Raw genomic sequence first — 18,691 nt, 5'->3', positions numbered from 1 at the left:
GTAAATAGGTTTATTTGGAACTAATTATTTAGTCTCTATCCCTGTCTTATAATAAGATGCCATCTTATAAAAAAACAGAAATATGTTTACAAAAAAGAAAACATCAGAACCATTATCGGAGACTGTAGAACCTCCCCTAAAAAAGGTGAAAGTGGCGGGTATACTATCATATATTGTCTGAAAATAATTTTTGAAAACATCCACGATCTCTCGTACAATTTGTGTATATATTCTATGAAAAATGCCATGTACAAGTTGTACAGTACAACACCCCCTCCCCCCTCCAATTTATATATATACATATAAAACATTATTATAGTATGCTTGACATCACCTACCAAATTCAATAATTACATGCATGATAGCACTCCCAATAATGGCAAAGTTACAAATTAAGAATTAGGGGTTTATAAATTAGAAACCTGAGTGAGAAAAAATTAATCGTATAAAATTTAATTAATTAATTAATTACTATATTTTGTACTAATTAACCTTGAAAAATAATTTCAAAAGCTATGTATATGAAATATTTAAAGTACTATATATAATAAATAACCTTTCTTATCTGCGCACGCACAGATATATATTAAAAGGAAAATGGTTTATACACATATTTTTTACAACACATTTTACATTAATAATGTGGTAAATGAGAAATAATCTTATCAAACACTTTATAAAATTAATATTACTTTATAAAAATGTCCTTATCTTACAATATTATTATGATATTAAAATGTTTTTCTTATTAATGTCCTTGGAGTACATCGTGTGCTTTAATTAATACGCCCTGCAAATAATGTGAAAGATAGGTCCTACTCATGTTCTATACATAGACCATATTTGTAACAGCTTCGGTCATGTACAGCAAGAATTATTTGTGATCATCCAAAAATCAGCTAATTTCGAATTAGAGCGTTCAATATTCGTTATATATGGGTAGTGCTACTATGTTACCATTGTCCATTAGTGCCCTAGTGTAAATTATACTTTTCTTTTTCTTTTTTTCTTTTTTTTTAAACATTTTTCAAACATGTTTAAACATTTAAAAAAAATACACTAATACATTAATAGTCACTTTTTGAATCATTAATTAAAAAAATTAAAAAATAAAATAAAATATATAAACTGTCAAATTGAGAAAACAAACTTAAGGAACATAGAATCATTTTCCTTATATATATATATATAGAGAGAGAGTAGTACTAGTCCAGCTGCATTTTATCAATATTTTGTTATAATATAATTTAAATAATTAATTTTTTCTGCCCATTGGTTCAAACTTTCAAGTATTTTAGATAAGAGAAATGTTTCAATTACAAAAAAAAAAAAAATTCATAAAAAAAAAATTCATAAATTGATGTGACATGATATTGTATATTAGATTGCAATGTGTTTTTGTTGTAAAGTATATCGATTCCGTATCATATGAAATTATGTCAGTTTGTAAATTTATTTTTGTGAAATTTATTTATAGTTGTAGATCTTCTATTTACATAATTGAAATTTAGCATCATATATGTGAGAGAATTTTCCCTACTTCACAAAGGTCATTGGGTCTTGGCCTAATACCCGACCCAAGGGTCACCATGACCATAATGAGAGCAAGGTGTCTACTAGGGAAATGAGTCAAGTAACTGATAGGATAAGTCAGTCTAACATTGCACGACCGCGTTCTGAACTTGGGAACTTACACAAGATACAACGAAAAATACAGAAGGCCCTTGATCCATTGATATCATAACATATATGGTTCACAAGGGATGAAAGTCAGGCCTGGAAACTACGCCGCATTAATGGCGCCACTACCGAATTACATGCCACATATATAGTGTTGTCATAGAATCATGTCGCATAAGATTTTGACAACAGAAATAGTAGAAGGGGCACGAACTTCATGGAGATAAACACGATCGGCACCTCTCCCAACTCATGGTATAAATAGCAAGTTTCAGGTACAAGAAAGTCTCTCTGATCTCTATACTCTTTCACTTATTTACAAACTTTTAAGAGATTTTACTAATTTTGATATTGGAGACTCCTCGGCCTCAAGGCCACCCTCTCTTAATTGTTTTCTCTCGTATCTTTTGTATGCCTATTTGACAATACCTGAATTATTAGAGCCTGACAAAAAACGTGTGAAATACAACATTAACAACATATGTATCAGTATTACTACATATTGTAGTAATCGGGGTTTATGCATGACTGACTAATTCCTGTGCATGATTTCACTCGATTTAATCATTCCTATGCATATGGATTACGGGATTTCTTCAAAAAGAGCAGTAAACGTCTGAGTATGATTTTTTAAATAAATTTTATTCATCATTTTTATATACTATACGCCATATATTTTTTCTCTTATTAAATATATGGTATATAAATAATGAGTAGAAAAATTCAATAAATTTAAGAAGAATAAAATAAAAAAATAAAAATAAATGTGGTGTATATAAGTGTGTGAGGATGATGAGTAGCAAAACTCTTTTTTAAATTTTACTTTTATAAAAAAAATTTATTAAACTATCATTCATTTTAAAATATAGTTATGTAATATGTTGTGAAAATATATTTTATTTTTATAAAATATTTTACTAAACTATTATTCATTTTAAAGTATAGTTATATAATATGTTATGAAAAGTGACATGTATTTATCATTTTGTTTTTTAGAAAATAGAAAAATTTAAGGGTCGGCCTGCAGTCTGCTACTCCCACTGATCGGAAAGGGTATAGAGATAATGTGTACTGAATAATATTATATATATATATATATATTTTTTTTTTTTCTGTACTTTTCTAATATTTAAAAAAATATAAAATACTATTCGATACACATCTCGATTCCTTTCTCCATAATTTAATATCTCACTTAGGCAGCAATTAAGTCATGGTTGATGAATTAATCCTAAACTGTCAGCTACAATAAAGTCAAGTAGCGCGGAATGTCAACAGTCATCTGTTCCCACACGCCACACCTTGCTGGCGACAGCTCTACTTTGTTTTCCTACGCACATAGTTTTTTTTAAATCAGGTTAGCTCTTTTTTTTTTTTTAATCTTTTTGTTTCATCCTAGCAATCAACATGCAACGATCGGGATTAGGTAGGGATATAATAAGGTTTGAAGGAACCAGTAATCCATGCGAATGATGCAAAGATTAGATTAGGTACGGATTAAGCGAGTCAACTGGAATTGATTAGAGATGTAGAGGTGAGTGAAGAGTCGAAAGTGTCACCCGGCCAGCTGCAGGAGAAGGAGTTTCCCTGTTCAGAAAAAGAAAGTAATTTATGCACAATATTTTTTTATAATATTTTATATAATCATATTTTAAATAAAAAATATTTTTATAAAATATCTTATAAAAATAATATAATTTTACAAAAATATCATCATTTAATAATATTATTGTATAATATATTATATAATGTGTTGTATGTATATCATTACTCATCTAAAAATCTACTGAGCTCAGAGATATTTGAAGTATTAGGTGTTCCCTTTGTCGAGTATTACTTTGATCATGGGCTTAATAGCTGATTATACAAAATTAAATTATTTCATCTCATTTTATCTTATATAATTATTATAATATTTTCAAACTCTTATCTAAAATATAATAAATAATTTAATTTTTTTAAATTTTAAAATAAAAATAATATTTTATTTTATTTTTAACAAAACATCCGATCTCATCCCATCTAAAATGCAGAATCAAACGAGTCCTAATTTATCTCTGAATCATCGTCATGATCTGTGAAACCGTGAGCTTCCGGAACCAAACGATCGATCTGGAACAATAATAGCGCTTCCCTCAAGCATGCATGTTTGCCACCGAAGACATGATGATGCAAGCCCTAACTGCTGGAGAAACATTACTGAATGATGCATAGGAGATCTAGCCACGTATGTACGTACATTGATCATGATGATCATAACCAACATCTTTCTTCTTGCAGTTTGAGCCTAACCTTGGATGCAACCAGATTACAGGAATTAAGCTAGCTAGGAGCAGGTTATAGAATTCTATACCCCAACTCCATCACATGTAGTTTTTTCAACTTGAGAAATCAATTAACACATGGATAAGTTTTCCTAAACAAGTCAACAACATGCAGCTGCTGGCCAGGAATTTGTAGAATCCAATAAAAAGGCTCCAAAGAAGAAATAAATAAATGCAAAGCTTACACTTTCCCCACAAATTACCATTCCTTATATTATATATATTTACGATAATTAGAGTTATCTCTAAGTTTACGGCTAAGTTAAGGTAGGAGGTGATCTCAGATAATCTGTGAATAATAATAAAAAAATAATAAAAAATTAATGATAGAATATTAAATAGTAATAAATAATAATAAAAAGTAGTGATAACTGTATGAAAAATAATGATAAAATATTGAATAGTAATGGAGTAATATCAGATCACTTCTCTATTTAAACACAATCTTAGCCCCCCAATTTGAAGAAGAAGTTTTAATACGCACCCTTTAAGATCTGACCATTTAATTGAGAAAAAAAATAAGAATTATGCAACATGATCTTAATGGCCGAAGAATCCCCATGGATGAGGAAAATCACAGCTTGTGTTTCAAATTGAGGGCTAGGTGACACCGATACTTTGGAGATCATATTGCATATTAAAGGGGTAGTAGTTTCGATTAGGGAGCATAAAGATGTTCATGTGGGCCCAACGGCATAAGGCCCATAGTCCTAAGTAGGCGTAATCTGCATGGTAGGTACGATCATGGGCCGAACGGCGGGCGTCGCTTGCTGCGGATAAAGACTCGTACTCTCTTTTTGAAAAGAGTGATGCTGTGCCGCGGATCGCCGTCCCGTACAAATTTCACATTTTATTTATTTATATATTTTTTAATATTTTAAAAAATAAAAAATAAGTTAATATTAAAATCACTTCTTTAATTATTAAATAAAAAATTAAATACATAAACAGAAAATAAACTTAGGGTACATTTTAATATTTTCCTTTTAAAAAAATCTATTCATATTACTCTTTTTGAATTTTTACATTTTTTTGTGCAATTTAAGAAGCATAAAACTCGAACGTAACAAAAAAAAAAAAAAAAAAAAATCGCAGAGAAGAAAGAAGAGAGAGTGGCGGGCGCTTCTCGACGTTCTCGGCAGTCAATAAAATCATTTTTTTGTCCGTACAGCACCTATGACTTTTCGTGTGTTGTTTTAAGTTTTCTCTCCTTCCGTCCTCGTTGAACGGTCTCTGGTTCCACTTATCTTCAAGCCCCTCGTCGACTCCTCTCTCTCTCGCTCTCTCTCTCTCTGGCCTTTGTTATTAACTTATTGTGCTTGCTATTCTTGTCGTACGTGTTGTCTGTTATGTATTGGACCTTAGCAGTAGCAGTACTTTGAGTTTATTGGAAGACGAAAATGGGGTTCTTGATCTCAACTAAGTTTGTCTATGTTCTTGTTCTTGGCATCGTGGTCTTGAATTCCTTCACTACTACTGAGTTTGGAACGAACGCTCAACCCTTGGCACAAAACGAAGGTACTTTTTTTTTTTCTTTTTTTTTTTTCGAAATTTAGACAACATCCCTTTATACGCTTTATTTGTACGACAATTTTGTTTCCAGAACTGCCGATTAGTTGGTTTTTAATTTCTTCATCATTTCCAACTTTCAAGGCAACTTTAATTTCAATGTTTTGTGAAGCCGGTTCTATACGGTGTTTGTGTTCGATTTGTTCCGTGAATATTGTCGTGTTTTTTTTTTTATTCAATCTTCAAAGGAAACTATGGGTTTGTGATTCAATTGTAGTGCCATCCCCATCCCCATCCCCATCCCGAGGATAGAAAACAATGCAAAGAACAATATTGGGATAAACATTATAAACAATTGATTTTGACGTAAAATGAAGACGAGAGAGAGAGAGAGATGCTTTTATCGGAAGTGTCATCTTCTTTCCCTGTCCATGAAAGATGTTGGAGCTACCGTAGGGGATGGCGGAGGGCCCACTTGGGTAGTCTGTACTTGATGAGATTTGAGATATCAGCTTTTTACTTAATTATTAGAGGAACATTACACCTACTGCGAAGTTTTTTATTTCTTTTTTTTATGTATTTTTTTTAATCACTATAAACATTTTTTAAAAAATTAAAATATTTATAATATTATTAAAATATGTTTTTAATAATTAAATAAAAAAAATTTCGGAACTACGTGCATGAAATGTTGACGAGGACGGCCCACCGCCTCTTTCTTTCTTTCTTTCTTTCTGTCCCCTTCCTCTCGTCGACTTTTTAGGTGAGGTTTCGACAGCAATATAAAATGAGTTTGCAGAAAGGCTAAAAAGTAATAAATTTTATTAAAATATTAATTTTTAATATTATTATTATTTAAAAATTAAAAAAAATTAAATTATTTATTATATTTTATATAAAAATTTAAAAAATTTATAATAATTAAATAAGATGAGTTGAATCATATCCGCATAAAAACATTTTTAACATATTTGACCACGTAAATAAATAAATTATATAAGTGGAAAAAAAAGGGAACTTGTAGCTTCTAATTTTGACTTTGATTTTGTCAAAGTTTCACGGAAGGTTGAATTGGTTTCACTTTTTTATTTTTTTTGGTTTTATGGTTCATTTTCTGTGGGTTGTTGTCATTTTCCCTGCAACTAATTTCATTCAATGCTATTTATGAGAATTTATTTTGCTTTTAATGGGTGCGATCTGTTTCTTTGGACGTGAAAGTTTTGTTTTGCTATGAAAACAGCATTTCTTGTCAAGTCGCTATTTTATTATTTAATATATCTTAATACTCTCTTCTACAGAGAATGTGTTGAATATTTTAATTAAAAAAATAAAATAAAATAATTTATTATTAAAACATATCAGAACGGAAAGTGAAAAGTTCTTCTGAAAAAGAAAATATGTAGCAGAAAATTAAGAAGGGGGGTAGGTTGGTGGACCGACATCATTAAAAAGCATAGAGCTAGGTTGTGGTTTTGAACTTGGTTGGGATTGAATAAGTTTGGTTTGACTTGGTATTAATTATATATTCATTATTTTCTATTTCCTATTGCAATGTAAACTGCTGCTGCTGGTTTCATTATATCTGAATTTTGTTTTCAACTGTATTGAATATCCACCGCCAATCTTCTTTCTTGTTATTTGTTTGGTGTTTCATGCGGTTTGATAAATGAGAAATGCTTTAATCACAAAAGATAACTTATTACGAAGAGTTAGAGAGATAAAATGAGATATCATAAAATAAATGTGATTTGTATTTTATATAGCAAAGAAATATGTGATAAATTCAATATGTACAAAAATTAGCTTATATTTAGGTGTTGTTATTGATAAATTCACGGCCAATCTCTCTTCTCTTAATGGTTGCTTTTCATATCCTTTTTAGTTTTTGCTTGCATGGTTCCTAATTTTTATCTAACGTACATGTATTTGGATAACCAATTGGGTTTATCTAACAGTGAAAGCTCTGCAAGCAATATCCAGAAAATTAAAGAACTTAAATTGGAGTAGTAGTATCAACGAGAATTTTTGCCAGGATAGGAATGTCAACACAACAACAACCGACGGTGGAACTCGTAATGTCACATGCGACTGTACTCTAAAAAATGACACTGTTTGCAGCATCACAGGAATGTATGACCTTGCTATTTCTTTTTCCCGCATTTTCTTTGATAAACATGCAGCTGCATGTATGCCAACATCAGATATATCATGGACTTTTTTTTTTTTTTTTAATGGGCAGCAAGAAAATATTTATCTTTAGTATTGAAAACTAGTAGTTGCAGTATACATATGCAGCAACAATATATATAAATGTTCAAAAACATGGATGACCTCATGATACTTTTTGTTTTCTGACAAACACTAGAAGTCCTTTAATCAAAATTTGAAAGGCTGGTTAACGTATTCTCTGAGTGTACTAATTCTTGGAACTGGTATAAGATTACTATATATATCTCAGTTCTTTCTATGCTTTCATTCATCTTTTGTTCGTGTAACAGTGAACTGAAGAGTCTCAATTTAATTGGAGTTCTACCGGCTGAATTTGGAGATTTTACTAATCTGCGAATACTGTAAGAGGAACATACCTGCTTTTCTGGATTAAAGAAGTCAACTCACCTCATTACATCATCAGTTTGCTCAATTTGCCACTCAGATTCTTGGTTATGGAATACTTGTAATGGGTTTCCCATGCATTCCTTGATAGACCTTTCTGTTCTAGAGATTATAATATTTCACATAGGATTTGAATTGGTTTTCTTAGAACTTGTAAAGACCACTAGCATCATTTATTGTAAAAGAAACAACCAATACGGTAAGGAAAATACTATATATTATGTCCTCATCTCACATTTTATCTCACTGTGTTGACTTGGCATTGCCCATCAATTTTTGAATCTATTATTTTTTTTTTTTGATAAAAAAAAAATTAAAAATAAGAACTAATTTGATGGTGGATCAACAATGCCGCATCAACACAACGTGATAGGCGTGTAGACTTGTAGTATAGGATAAGACCAAAACTAGGTTAGTAGAAAGATCATAATATTTTTCCGAGTTTGGTTGCCAAGCATGTACCATGCAAGCCATGCCACGTTAACAACAAAGAGTACTTTCTTTTTTGGCATAAAAATTCACTCATTAATACAATCATCAAAGGAACCTGTCCCCCCTTTTTTAACCGATTTGGATGGAAGATTGGCACCCATTTGTATAATGACATTGAAAGACTAAGTGAAGTTTCCTTTGTTAAACAGCGATCTCGCTCGCAATTATATCAATGGATCAATTCCCACAAGTTTTGCTCAGCTCCCTCTTGTCAAATTGTAAGTACTATTTTGCATTTGTTTCTATGATGGCCTTCATTATTTTCCATGATGGTATTGGCCAAAGGGTCAGCAGGTTGGTTAATCTGTAACGGTTGGTGATCTGCAGGTCCCTTTTGGGAAACCGGATAAGAGAAGTTCCTCTGAAAATTGGTGACATTAGTTCACTCGAGGAGCTGTAAGTCATTAATTAGAGTTGTTTGTTTGTTAATTAAAAAGAAGTTTTAAAAAAAAGTCATGAATTAGAATCTTATTCCTTAGTGAAAGAAGGATGATATACTGCCTGGATTACAGTTAAAGTGGCATTTTACAGGGTCTTGGAAGATAATCTGCTTGAAGGACCACTTCCTGAAAGCCTCGGAAATTTGAGCCACTTGAGAAAACTGTAAGACTTAGAACACTTTGTTTTTGTTAATTCAAAAGTACTTGCTCCTTATTTTCTGTGTTGACTGAAATAAAAGCCCATAGTTGCCATTTTCATATGTCAAGCTCGAATTGTTTCTGTCTGCGTAGTTATGGTCCATCTACTTTTATAATCATGCTTCTTGGATAATCTGGACTGTGAAAGCAGTGATTCAAGTAGTATGCTTGAGAAGTGGATTATGACAATCTTGCATTGGTACTAAGTGCCATATGGTTGTGTAATAGATGGAATTAAGCTTGCGATTCGTCCTAGCACCCCAGCATGTACTCCAATGTCCTTGACAGGGATTTGATCTCCGGATTATGAACTTGTTGGCCTGATGGATGGTAAAGGGGTTGTATGGTACTGGGTCCCATATTAATTGTGTGTTGGCTGGAATTAGACTTCATAAATAAATAAAGGGAGTTTCTATTGTCATTCTTTTGGGGCATGCACATCCATGACTAACATGTCATATTCATGTTAAATCAGCACCTCACTTGTATTGCACCACTTCTTGTTGCCGTATTGCTTTGAGGAAAAGTATGACCTAATGTTTCTTTATCTTGCAGCCTTCTTTCTGGAAACAATTTTACAGATGCAATACCGAAAACATTTGGCAATTTAAATAATTTAGAAGAGTTGTAAGTTGTGTCATTCTATAAAACTTTATTTGGAGATGCAGCTTTTAGAATTCAGAAATTCTTAAAACTTGAGCTACTGCCTGCAGTAGGATAGATGGGAGCAGAATATCAGGGAAAATACCCGATTTTGTTGGGAATTGGATCAATCTTACAAGACTGTGAGTCTTGTACTTCCACTCCTTTTTATCTGCCATCTTTCCCTTCTTGGAGTCATAAAAGTTCAGTTTTTTTCTGTCCTATCTGAGGGTTTTTTTGGCAGTGATATGCAAGGCACGGACATGGAAGGCCCCATTCCTTCCAACATATCCAGGTTGACAAACTTAGAAGAATTGTGAGTACATGTTCCTTTCCTGGACATTAATTGAGTAGAAATGTGAAATCTGAAGGATGGTACATTTGATTTGTACTGATCTGTCATGTTTGTCAGGAGGATATCTGATTTGAAAGGATCAAGTATTGGATTCCCTCATTTGCAGGATTTGAAAAAGTTAAAATATTTGTGAGTTATATATAAATGCTCAATCTTTTAAGCAAACATTAATCGTATCATAATAAGCTATGCCTTTTGTTTTTGTTTTGTTTCCTAAATTTATTGAGCTGTTTCTCTTATTTCTGTGCTCTCAGGGTGCTTAGGAATTGCTTAATCACTTCTTCAATCCCAGTTTATATTGGAGAGTTGACAAAATTGAAGCTATTGTAAGTTGCTTAAAATGGACTAATTATAAAGATGTTTGGATTTTGAAGTTATTTTTCTTTGTCCTGGGCGAATAGATTTTTCTTTTGGACTTCTGTGAATATAATGCATCTAATACTGTAAACTCTTAGGGGTTGGCCCAAGTGGTAAGGTCTTGGCCTTGGAAATTATCCTCCCCAAGTCAAAGGTTTGAATCATTCAATGGAAACAATTTTTATTATTTATTGTTCTTTATTATGTTCTCCATAGATAGAACATGCTAAGGCAACTGAATCATTTCAATTCGATAAAGCCCACTGCTTATGCCCTTGCTTGCAATATCAGCCTATAAGATATAAGTCACATGGTGTACGGCGTTTTCTTCTCTGAAGGTTTGGGGAGGATTATGCAATATCACCTATTAACTTGTGGTGATGGCTTTATTCATGTAAGAAACTTAGAAACTGCATTATGGAGGATAGAATTTTGCTTGATCCGTTATAACAAAAATCTGGAAAATAAATTATGTTAAACAAATTGGATTCCACTATTAATATGTAAATCATTGAAACAAATAATTATATATATGTTCATAAGAGTTTTTTTCCCCTTGTAGAGACTTGAGCTTCAATAATATCAGTGGCCGAATTCCAGATGAAATTGGAGGAGTGGATCTAGATTTTATGTAAGCTGATAATCACAGGAACTAAATATTAGTTTATTATGCAAATATTTCATGTTTAATTTGGTTCTCAAATTGTCTCCTCTGCAACAATGACTATTCACTTGGCAAGAAATGAGATGACATGTATTTTATGGATGTAGGTTCTTAACCAACAACTCATTAAGTGGGGAAATACCTCAGTGGGTATTGGACAGCAAAAATAACTTGTAAGTCTAAGTCTACTTTAAGCTGAGTATCTTCATTTCATTTGGCTGTGAAATTTTCAATACACTGGTGATTTCTTGCTGCCGTTACTTTTTCTTTTCTTTTCTTTTTTTTTTTTTTAAAAAATTTTTGTTTTCTGGGTTGTGAGATGGTGAGACTCATTTGATAAATTGTGACATTTTATTCGATTTTCATTCTTTCTTAGTTAAGAAGTGTAACAATGCTATGATGATATTGTAGGTGTTGATGTAAAAATAATACGTTGGCATATTTTTATGACAAAACTTAGTCAAATTGACTCCTAAATATGTTGGGTAGAGTCTAGGTTGCAATTGGAACAAAAAGTGTAAAGATTGCAAATTTGCGAGATCTGATGAGATCAACCTAGTCAGATTAAATCAGCCATAACTTTTGATCCATGCATATTATTGAGTTGATCTTGGTGGCGTTGGAAAGCTAACTCAATTCTCTACTAATACATAGTTTACAAGGATCTTCAAATTCCAATGTTTACTAGGTCAAAATGGCTTGACATTGAGCCAAATGAAAAACTAGACAGAGAGTTCGCTTGGCAGTTGCTCGACCTTTTCTTCAGAGAACGTTGTGGGAAACAGCATTTCACTTAGCTTTGGAGTCTGCAAATGACCTAAAGAACCCCAACTATATATTGATCATTATGCATGACTTCTAGGGCAGAGAGAGGCCACAACAGTTCCCATATTGTCTTCCTCGAGAGAAAACTCCAAGAAACATATCGAATCCTCAAGATACTCATTGATTATTATTTTCATACCAAACTACAGTAAAGCCTACAGCCACTGGAGTTCCAGTTGGAAGCAGAAGAGGTTCTTCCGTCAAGGTTATTCATATAGAAAAAGGTTTGAGGTTCTAGAGCCACAAAGTTTGGCGGGGTTGCAAGTTGGGTCTTTTGGAGCTACAGGGGTTTGTACGTAGGACCAGTTTGTAACAAAAGTTTTCTATAGTGGATGCCTTTGGGTTTGGTTTTAGATTTTGAAGAGGTTTTTCAAATGAGTCTCCACTTCGTTACCGACATCTCAATGTTGATTGTTTTGCTGCTTTCTTATATTTTGGTTTTGATATCTAGGGGTTTTGTTTTAGATTTTACTTAGATATTTAGATCTGTAGTTATTGAACATTGGTCTGATTTGTCGATTAAATTTCCAATACGCCTGATTTTTCAACAGGGATATATCTTACAACAATTTTTCAGGGTCAACAATCACTAATTGTGGAGACCAGTCACTTGTGTAAGTTTTTTTTAGTGTTAATGACTTCTGAATGCAAAGATATTCCCATCGAAGAGATAAGAAAATGAATTCACATGACAGATATATTCATCCCTCTTGTATTGTTCTAAATTATCCATATCATCATACAGGAATATGGTTTCCAGTTATTCATCTCTTGGGGCCAACTCGTAAGTTCTTTGCTTTTCAAGACACATTTATTTTGTTTTCTCAATTGCATTCAAAACAAATTTATTTGACTGAACCTAAAGTTTCAACTTCTAGAGGCAGTTGGTGTTTGAAGAAAGGCCTCCCCTGTCCAAGAAAAGCACAAAGTACGCATAGATACATATAAGATTGTTCATTTTAAAAACTGCACTTAGAAGTCAATTTATTGGAGGCACCTATGGAAGTATTATATGAAATGGTTATTATGATATCTGCAGATTATGAATTGTTTATTAATTGTGGAGGGGAGAGGATCACATTCGAGGGAGGGAGTATGAAGAGGATTTGAATAGGGGTGGCTTATCGCAATTTAGTTCTCGTTCTGAAAAATGGGCTTACAGTAGTACAGGGGTTTTCACGGGTGAACAAAATGCTAGCTACCTCGTGAAGAGTACAGGTTCTTTGAACGTGGCTGGCCCAGACTTCTACCGAACAGCCCGACTTTCCCCACTATCACTTAAGTACTACGGTCTTTGTTTGCGAAAGGGAAGCTACAAAGTAAAGCTCTACTTTGCTGAGATAATGTTTTCTGATGATCAGACATTTAGCAGCCTGGGGAGGCGCATATTTAATGTCTCAATTCAAGTAAGTTGATAAAAGTTTCTTAAGATCAGGAGACAGTATGTTATGTGATAACTGTCAATGTTTTGTTTGGGTTTAAAAGAGAATGGATGTAATTTTTTGTTGATTTTTATGAGGTTTGAATTTGAATTTTTTTTATCAGGGGAATTTAGTTTTGAAGGATTTTAATATTATGGATGAAGCTAAAGGTGCTGGTAAAGGCATCAGCAGGGAATTTGATGTTTCTGTTGAAGGTAGCACTCTGGAGATTCATTTGTACTGGGCAGGGAAAGGAACTACTGCCATTCCTGAGAGAGCTGTCTATGGTCCTCTTATTTCTGCCATTTCAGTGAAAGCAAGTAAGTTTTTTTGCCATGACTTAGGATCTCTATCATTTTTACGAGGAACTTCTCACATAAACATCCCTCTCTTCTCGTAGACTTTGATGTTTCACACGGTCTATCTGCCGGAGCTATTGCTGGCATTGTACTTGCGTCATGTGTGCTCCTTGTACTGGCTTTGGCAGCTCTCCGAATGAAGGGCTATCTGGGGGGGAAAGACCTTGAAGATAATGGTGAGCTAATCACACCAATACAAGCACGCATAAAAATTATTGTCTAGCCACCCACTGATGGATAATTTTAGCTTGAACCTGAACTATTCCCCCCCCCCCTCTCTCTCTCTCTCTCTCTCTCTCTCTGATACACACACCTGCACATGCACAACTATGCATAAACACAAAGGGAGAGAAGGCGGATTTAAGATGGTGATCCTCTCTTTCTCTAGCTTCGGCATTTTTATGCCATTATTGGCTAGTAAAAGGTCCATACCCTTCAGAAATTCGTAATGGCTGGCATTGTCACTGTTAATAAATGCTGGGATTTCTAATTCTCATTTGAACTTATATGTATTTATTGGCTGTTTTACGTGTTTGTTGATGTGATACCTGGAGAAGATACTGAAGTGCAAGACCAAAATGTAGAATGGACTGCATTTTGGTTTAATCAGCCTTTAACATCCCAACTGGAGGACAAAGTGATCCTCATTTTTTATGGATGTGTTTATGTCTGTGTTTCATTGTGTATACAGGCAGAGACACATTCAATCACATTCTTTATTTATTTATTTTTTTTTTCTGTTTCCTTCCATCTCTTTTGTGGAACTTCTCTGAATTCTTTTCTTCTTACAGAACTACGTGGACTAGATCTACAAACAGGTCATTTTACCTTGAGACAAATTAAAGCTGCCACCAGTAACTTTGACCCTGCAAATAAGATAGGTGAAGGAGGTTTTGGGCCAGTTTATAAGGTAATTATGAATGACCACCAGCAACAATTTTAGCCGTGGAAAAAACATATCTGAAAATACTTTTCTGAAATTGCTTTGTTTGGTCTTAGGGTGAACTATCAGATGGTGCTCTAATCGCTGTTAAGCAGCTATCCTCCAAATCAAAGCAAGGGAGCCGTGAATTTGTCACTGAGATAGGCATGATATCTGCACTGCTGCACCCAAATCTTGTGAGGCTCTATGGATGCTGTATCGAAGGAAACCAGTTGTTACTAATATATGAATACATGGAAAACAATAGTCTTGCCCGTGCACTTTTTGGTAAATCCTTCAGTGACAACCAATTTTTACGTATTTCACTAGTTTGACTTATAACTGAAAACTCTCTTGGTGTTCAATTTAGGGCGCGAGGAGCATAAGCTACAATTGGATTGGCCTACAAGGAAGAAGATATGCTTGGGAATCGCCAGGGGCTTAGCTTATCTTCATGAGGAATCAAGATTGAAAATAGTTCACAGAGACATAAAGGCAACAAATGTTCTCCTTGATAAGGATCTAAATGCCAAGATATCTGACTTTGGTTTAGCTAAGCTTGATGAAGAAGAGAACACACATATCAGCACAAGAATTGCTGGAACAATGTGAGTTCCATCTCTCTCTACATCTTCCTCTTCATTTAGCTTCTCTAAACATGACTTGTTTCTTGTATAAAAGATATTATTGCTAGGGAACTGAAAAGAAATAGGAGTAATGATTTTACACATCAATTAGAAAATATGTTAGACGCCATTGTAATGGATATTAGAAGCCTCTCTTGGCTGGATTTCATTTTACCTAATGGCATAATTTCTCACTGTCCTATTGCTTTATGCTTTTCTTCAGAGGTTATATGGCTCCAGAATACGCAATGAGGGGTTACTTGACTGACAAAGCAGATGTTTACAGCTTTGGAGTAGTTGCCTTGGAGATTGTTAGTGGGAAGAGCAACACAAGTTACAGGCCAAAGGACGAGTTCGTTTTCCTTCTGGACTGGGTAATCTATCTTTTAGCCCGGTTTGGATACAAAAAGTGTTTCATCTCATCTCATCTCATCATTACAACTTTCCAAAATTCCTACACAAAATATAATAAACAATTCAATTTTTTCAAATCTCAAAACAACAATAATATTAAAAAATAATATTTTAACAATATTTTATTCAACTTTCAACTCTCATCTCAACTCACAATCCAAACAACACCTTAGTATATACTTCTTACTTCTTACTGATATATTTAGTTTACCATGATTTTGGTTGCTTTGGACACAAATAAAAATATCTCAACTTACTGTGGTAGCATGTTTATATTGTAATCGTGTATAACTCATGACAGAAATTTGATTTTTTTTTTTAAACTTTTTAAACAATGAAAAAAGGGTTCTTATGTATATTATTTCTGGAAAAGCTAAAGTAATTATCATGATTTATATTATTTCTTGGTGTCCACATGTTCCTCCTTCATTCATGCCATCTTGTTTTTGTTGGCAAGTATGCATGAAATCATGAATAATTCTGTCTGTTTTGTCTTTTACATGTAACTGAACTGAAGGCCTATGTCCTACAAGAGCAAGGAAACCTTCTAGACCTAGTGGATCCAAGTCTTGGGTCAAGCTACTCCTCTGAAGAGGCAATGAGAATGCTCAACTTGGCTCTCTTATGCACCAATTCCTCTCCAACTCTCAGACCATCAATGTCTTCCGTAATAAGTATGCTTGACGGAAAAATTGCAGTTCAGGCACCAATAATCAAGCGCAGTGAAACAAACCCCGATGCAAGGTTCAGAGCCTTTGAGAAGCGATCCCAAGACAACAGCCAAACTCATATCTCGTCATCGTCTCAAGACAGTCGCAGTCACATGCGGAGTGGCATATCAATGGAGGATGGACCTTGGATTGATTCCTCCATCTCTCTCCCCAGTAAGGACGAGACCCGAGACCGTTCTTCATCGAGCAAGCTTCTCAAGGATCTATACGATGTTAATTTGAGTGATTAATATTGATGAAAATAACAAAGATTATCACATTCTTTCTTGGTCTTTCTTTAGATTCTATTGTAGGTGTATAACATATACTTATGATCATGGCAGGACAACAGTTGAAAGAATACTGTTGTTAGATTATTTTACTCCGTGGCCGACACTACGCCGGTATGGATTTCCGGCCACCCCTTGTGGTGGTTATAGTTTTTTATTTTTAATTTTGAAGATTTTATTGAAAAAATCGTGTAGTTGAGATTTTTAAAACACCATAAAATTCTTGCACCAGCCTTTTATTATAGGGTGTAGTTTTATATCGCATCCTACTCCCTTTTCCAATCAATATGAATGGGTATTGCAATCTCAATATACATTTACTTTGCAGCAAAACAATTAGGTACTCTAGAAATATAGATGACGAGATACTTCGATCATATTACAATGTCATATAATTAAAATAGTTTATGTTAGCACCTATTTTAATTGACATGGCATACAATAGTATAATAAGAGTATGAGAGACGCTTTGGGTCGGTCGGGTGTCAAATGTTATTTTACACCCGCAAATAAACAACTGCCACGCATGAGTTTCAGTAATATTGAGAAAACACCCGAATGTAGCAAATCACAATTTCGTATTCTCTTCAGGTGCTCAAGATCTCTCATGTGCCCCCACCCCCGTCAGCCTCCTCCCGTCTCTCTCTCTCGCTCATTCTGAAAAAAAACTTGCCTGTTGAAACAGTGTGCGCCCACCCCTTCCACCGTCCCTTCGAAACCTCCCCCGTCTCTCTCTCTCACTCTGTGTGCAAAAAACGGCCTGCATTTTGGTGGTCATTTATGTAATATTTGATGCAGTTTGTATATATTTTTAATTCAGTTATGGTCCCTTGTGCAGAATCTCTCATCATCTGGGCATGATGGCTCACTCATTGTAGCATTGGGCTGCATCTCTTTCTTCCGTCTTGTTGCTGTTATATGTTGCTAGTTTCTTTGTGAATCTTTTGTGGGATTTGAATTTGTTTTTTATTGATTGATGATTTTTGGGGGAACATACTTTGATCTCAAACAATTTTTGTCGGCTTTGGAATTTGGTGTTTCCTTGGGAGGGAATAAACTCTCTTCCACCACCGCATCTGTTGCCGGCTGCAAAAATAATCAGATGTTCTATCTATTTAATGTCTCTTGAATTGGACAGCTCTATTCAGACTCAAATGGCAGTGGCAATCTTTAAGAGCCCACTTAGCGGAGAATACCATGGCAGCCGGAGAATGGAAGGGAACCAGCCTGCAGGGAGGAGACGGGTATTTGTGCAAATTGAAACTGGATGTGTTTTGGGGACGAGTTGCAGCTTACCTTCTCGACAAGGGGAGAGAGAGAAACGGGGAGAGAGGGAGAATCAGGGAGAGGAGAAATGAAAGGGGATCATATGACTTCGGGAAGGGGAGAGAAGGGGGAAAGTAAATTGATTCAATGCATTGTGGTTCATTGTAAGACAAATTGACTTCATAGATGTTGAGATCCTATTGACCGGTGTGAAAATGAGTACCCCTCCCGACCGTTTCTGAGGTTTTTCCTAAGAGTATCGCTTGTCCATCTTTCGGGAGTACTTAATAATTAATTCATTTTTTTTTTAAGTCAAGTTATCTAGAACTAGGCCTACATATAATCGGTAGAAAATGTTGCCTAGACATGATGCCAAAAAGATTATAGATCAAATTCACGACTCCAATAAGTAAAGTTACCACCAAAAAAATAAAATATATATTTGAATCTTAATTCTACAACTCGAGTAATGCTAAGTACAAACATCAAATAGATAAGTCTGATACAAACTCTTTGTAAAAAAGTGAGTCCCACTAATAAATAACAGTTTTTTTTACACTTTTTTTAAGGTATGATTCATTTTT

The 18,691-nt window shown here is 34.0% G+C and overlaps 1 protein-coding gene across 1 annotated transcript; it reads left to right on the top strand.

Annotated features, from left to right (window-relative positions):
- The first annotated feature begins 5,177 nt into the window (after nucleotides 1–5,177).
- Nucleotides 5,178–17,056, top strand: LOC121234904 (probable LRR receptor-like serine/threonine-protein kinase At1g53430). The gene is given in 25 exon segments (XM_041131047.1): nucleotides 5,178–5,522; nucleotides 7,469–7,643; nucleotides 8,012–8,083; nucleotides 8,768–8,836; nucleotides 8,946–9,014; nucleotides 9,150–9,221; nucleotides 9,812–9,883; nucleotides 9,970–10,041; nucleotides 10,143–10,214; nucleotides 10,311–10,382; nucleotides 10,508–10,579; nucleotides 11,173–11,241; nucleotides 11,382–11,447; nucleotides 12,651–12,713; nucleotides 12,845–12,883; nucleotides 12,978–13,027; nucleotides 13,139–13,183; nucleotides 13,186–13,505; nucleotides 13,645–13,840; nucleotides 13,921–14,055; nucleotides 14,671–14,789; nucleotides 14,879–15,089; nucleotides 15,172–15,409; nucleotides 15,651–15,801; nucleotides 16,359–17,056. Coding segments are annotated over 25 exon segments (3,081 nt in total). The 5' UTR covers nucleotides 5,178–5,404; the 3' UTR covers nucleotides 16,803–17,056.
- Nucleotides 17,057–18,691: the final 1,635 nt, after the last annotated feature.

This window comes from Juglans microcarpa x Juglans regia, chromosome 6D (genome assembly GCF_004785595.1).
Source record: "Juglans microcarpa x Juglans regia isolate MS1-56 chromosome 6D, Jm3101_v1.0, whole genome shotgun sequence".
NCBI lineage: Eukaryota > Viridiplantae > Streptophyta > Magnoliopsida > Fagales > Juglandaceae > Juglans > Juglans microcarpa x Juglans regia.
Note: the sequence above shows the minus strand (reverse complement) of the source record. Positions and strands in the feature narration are given on the sequence as shown.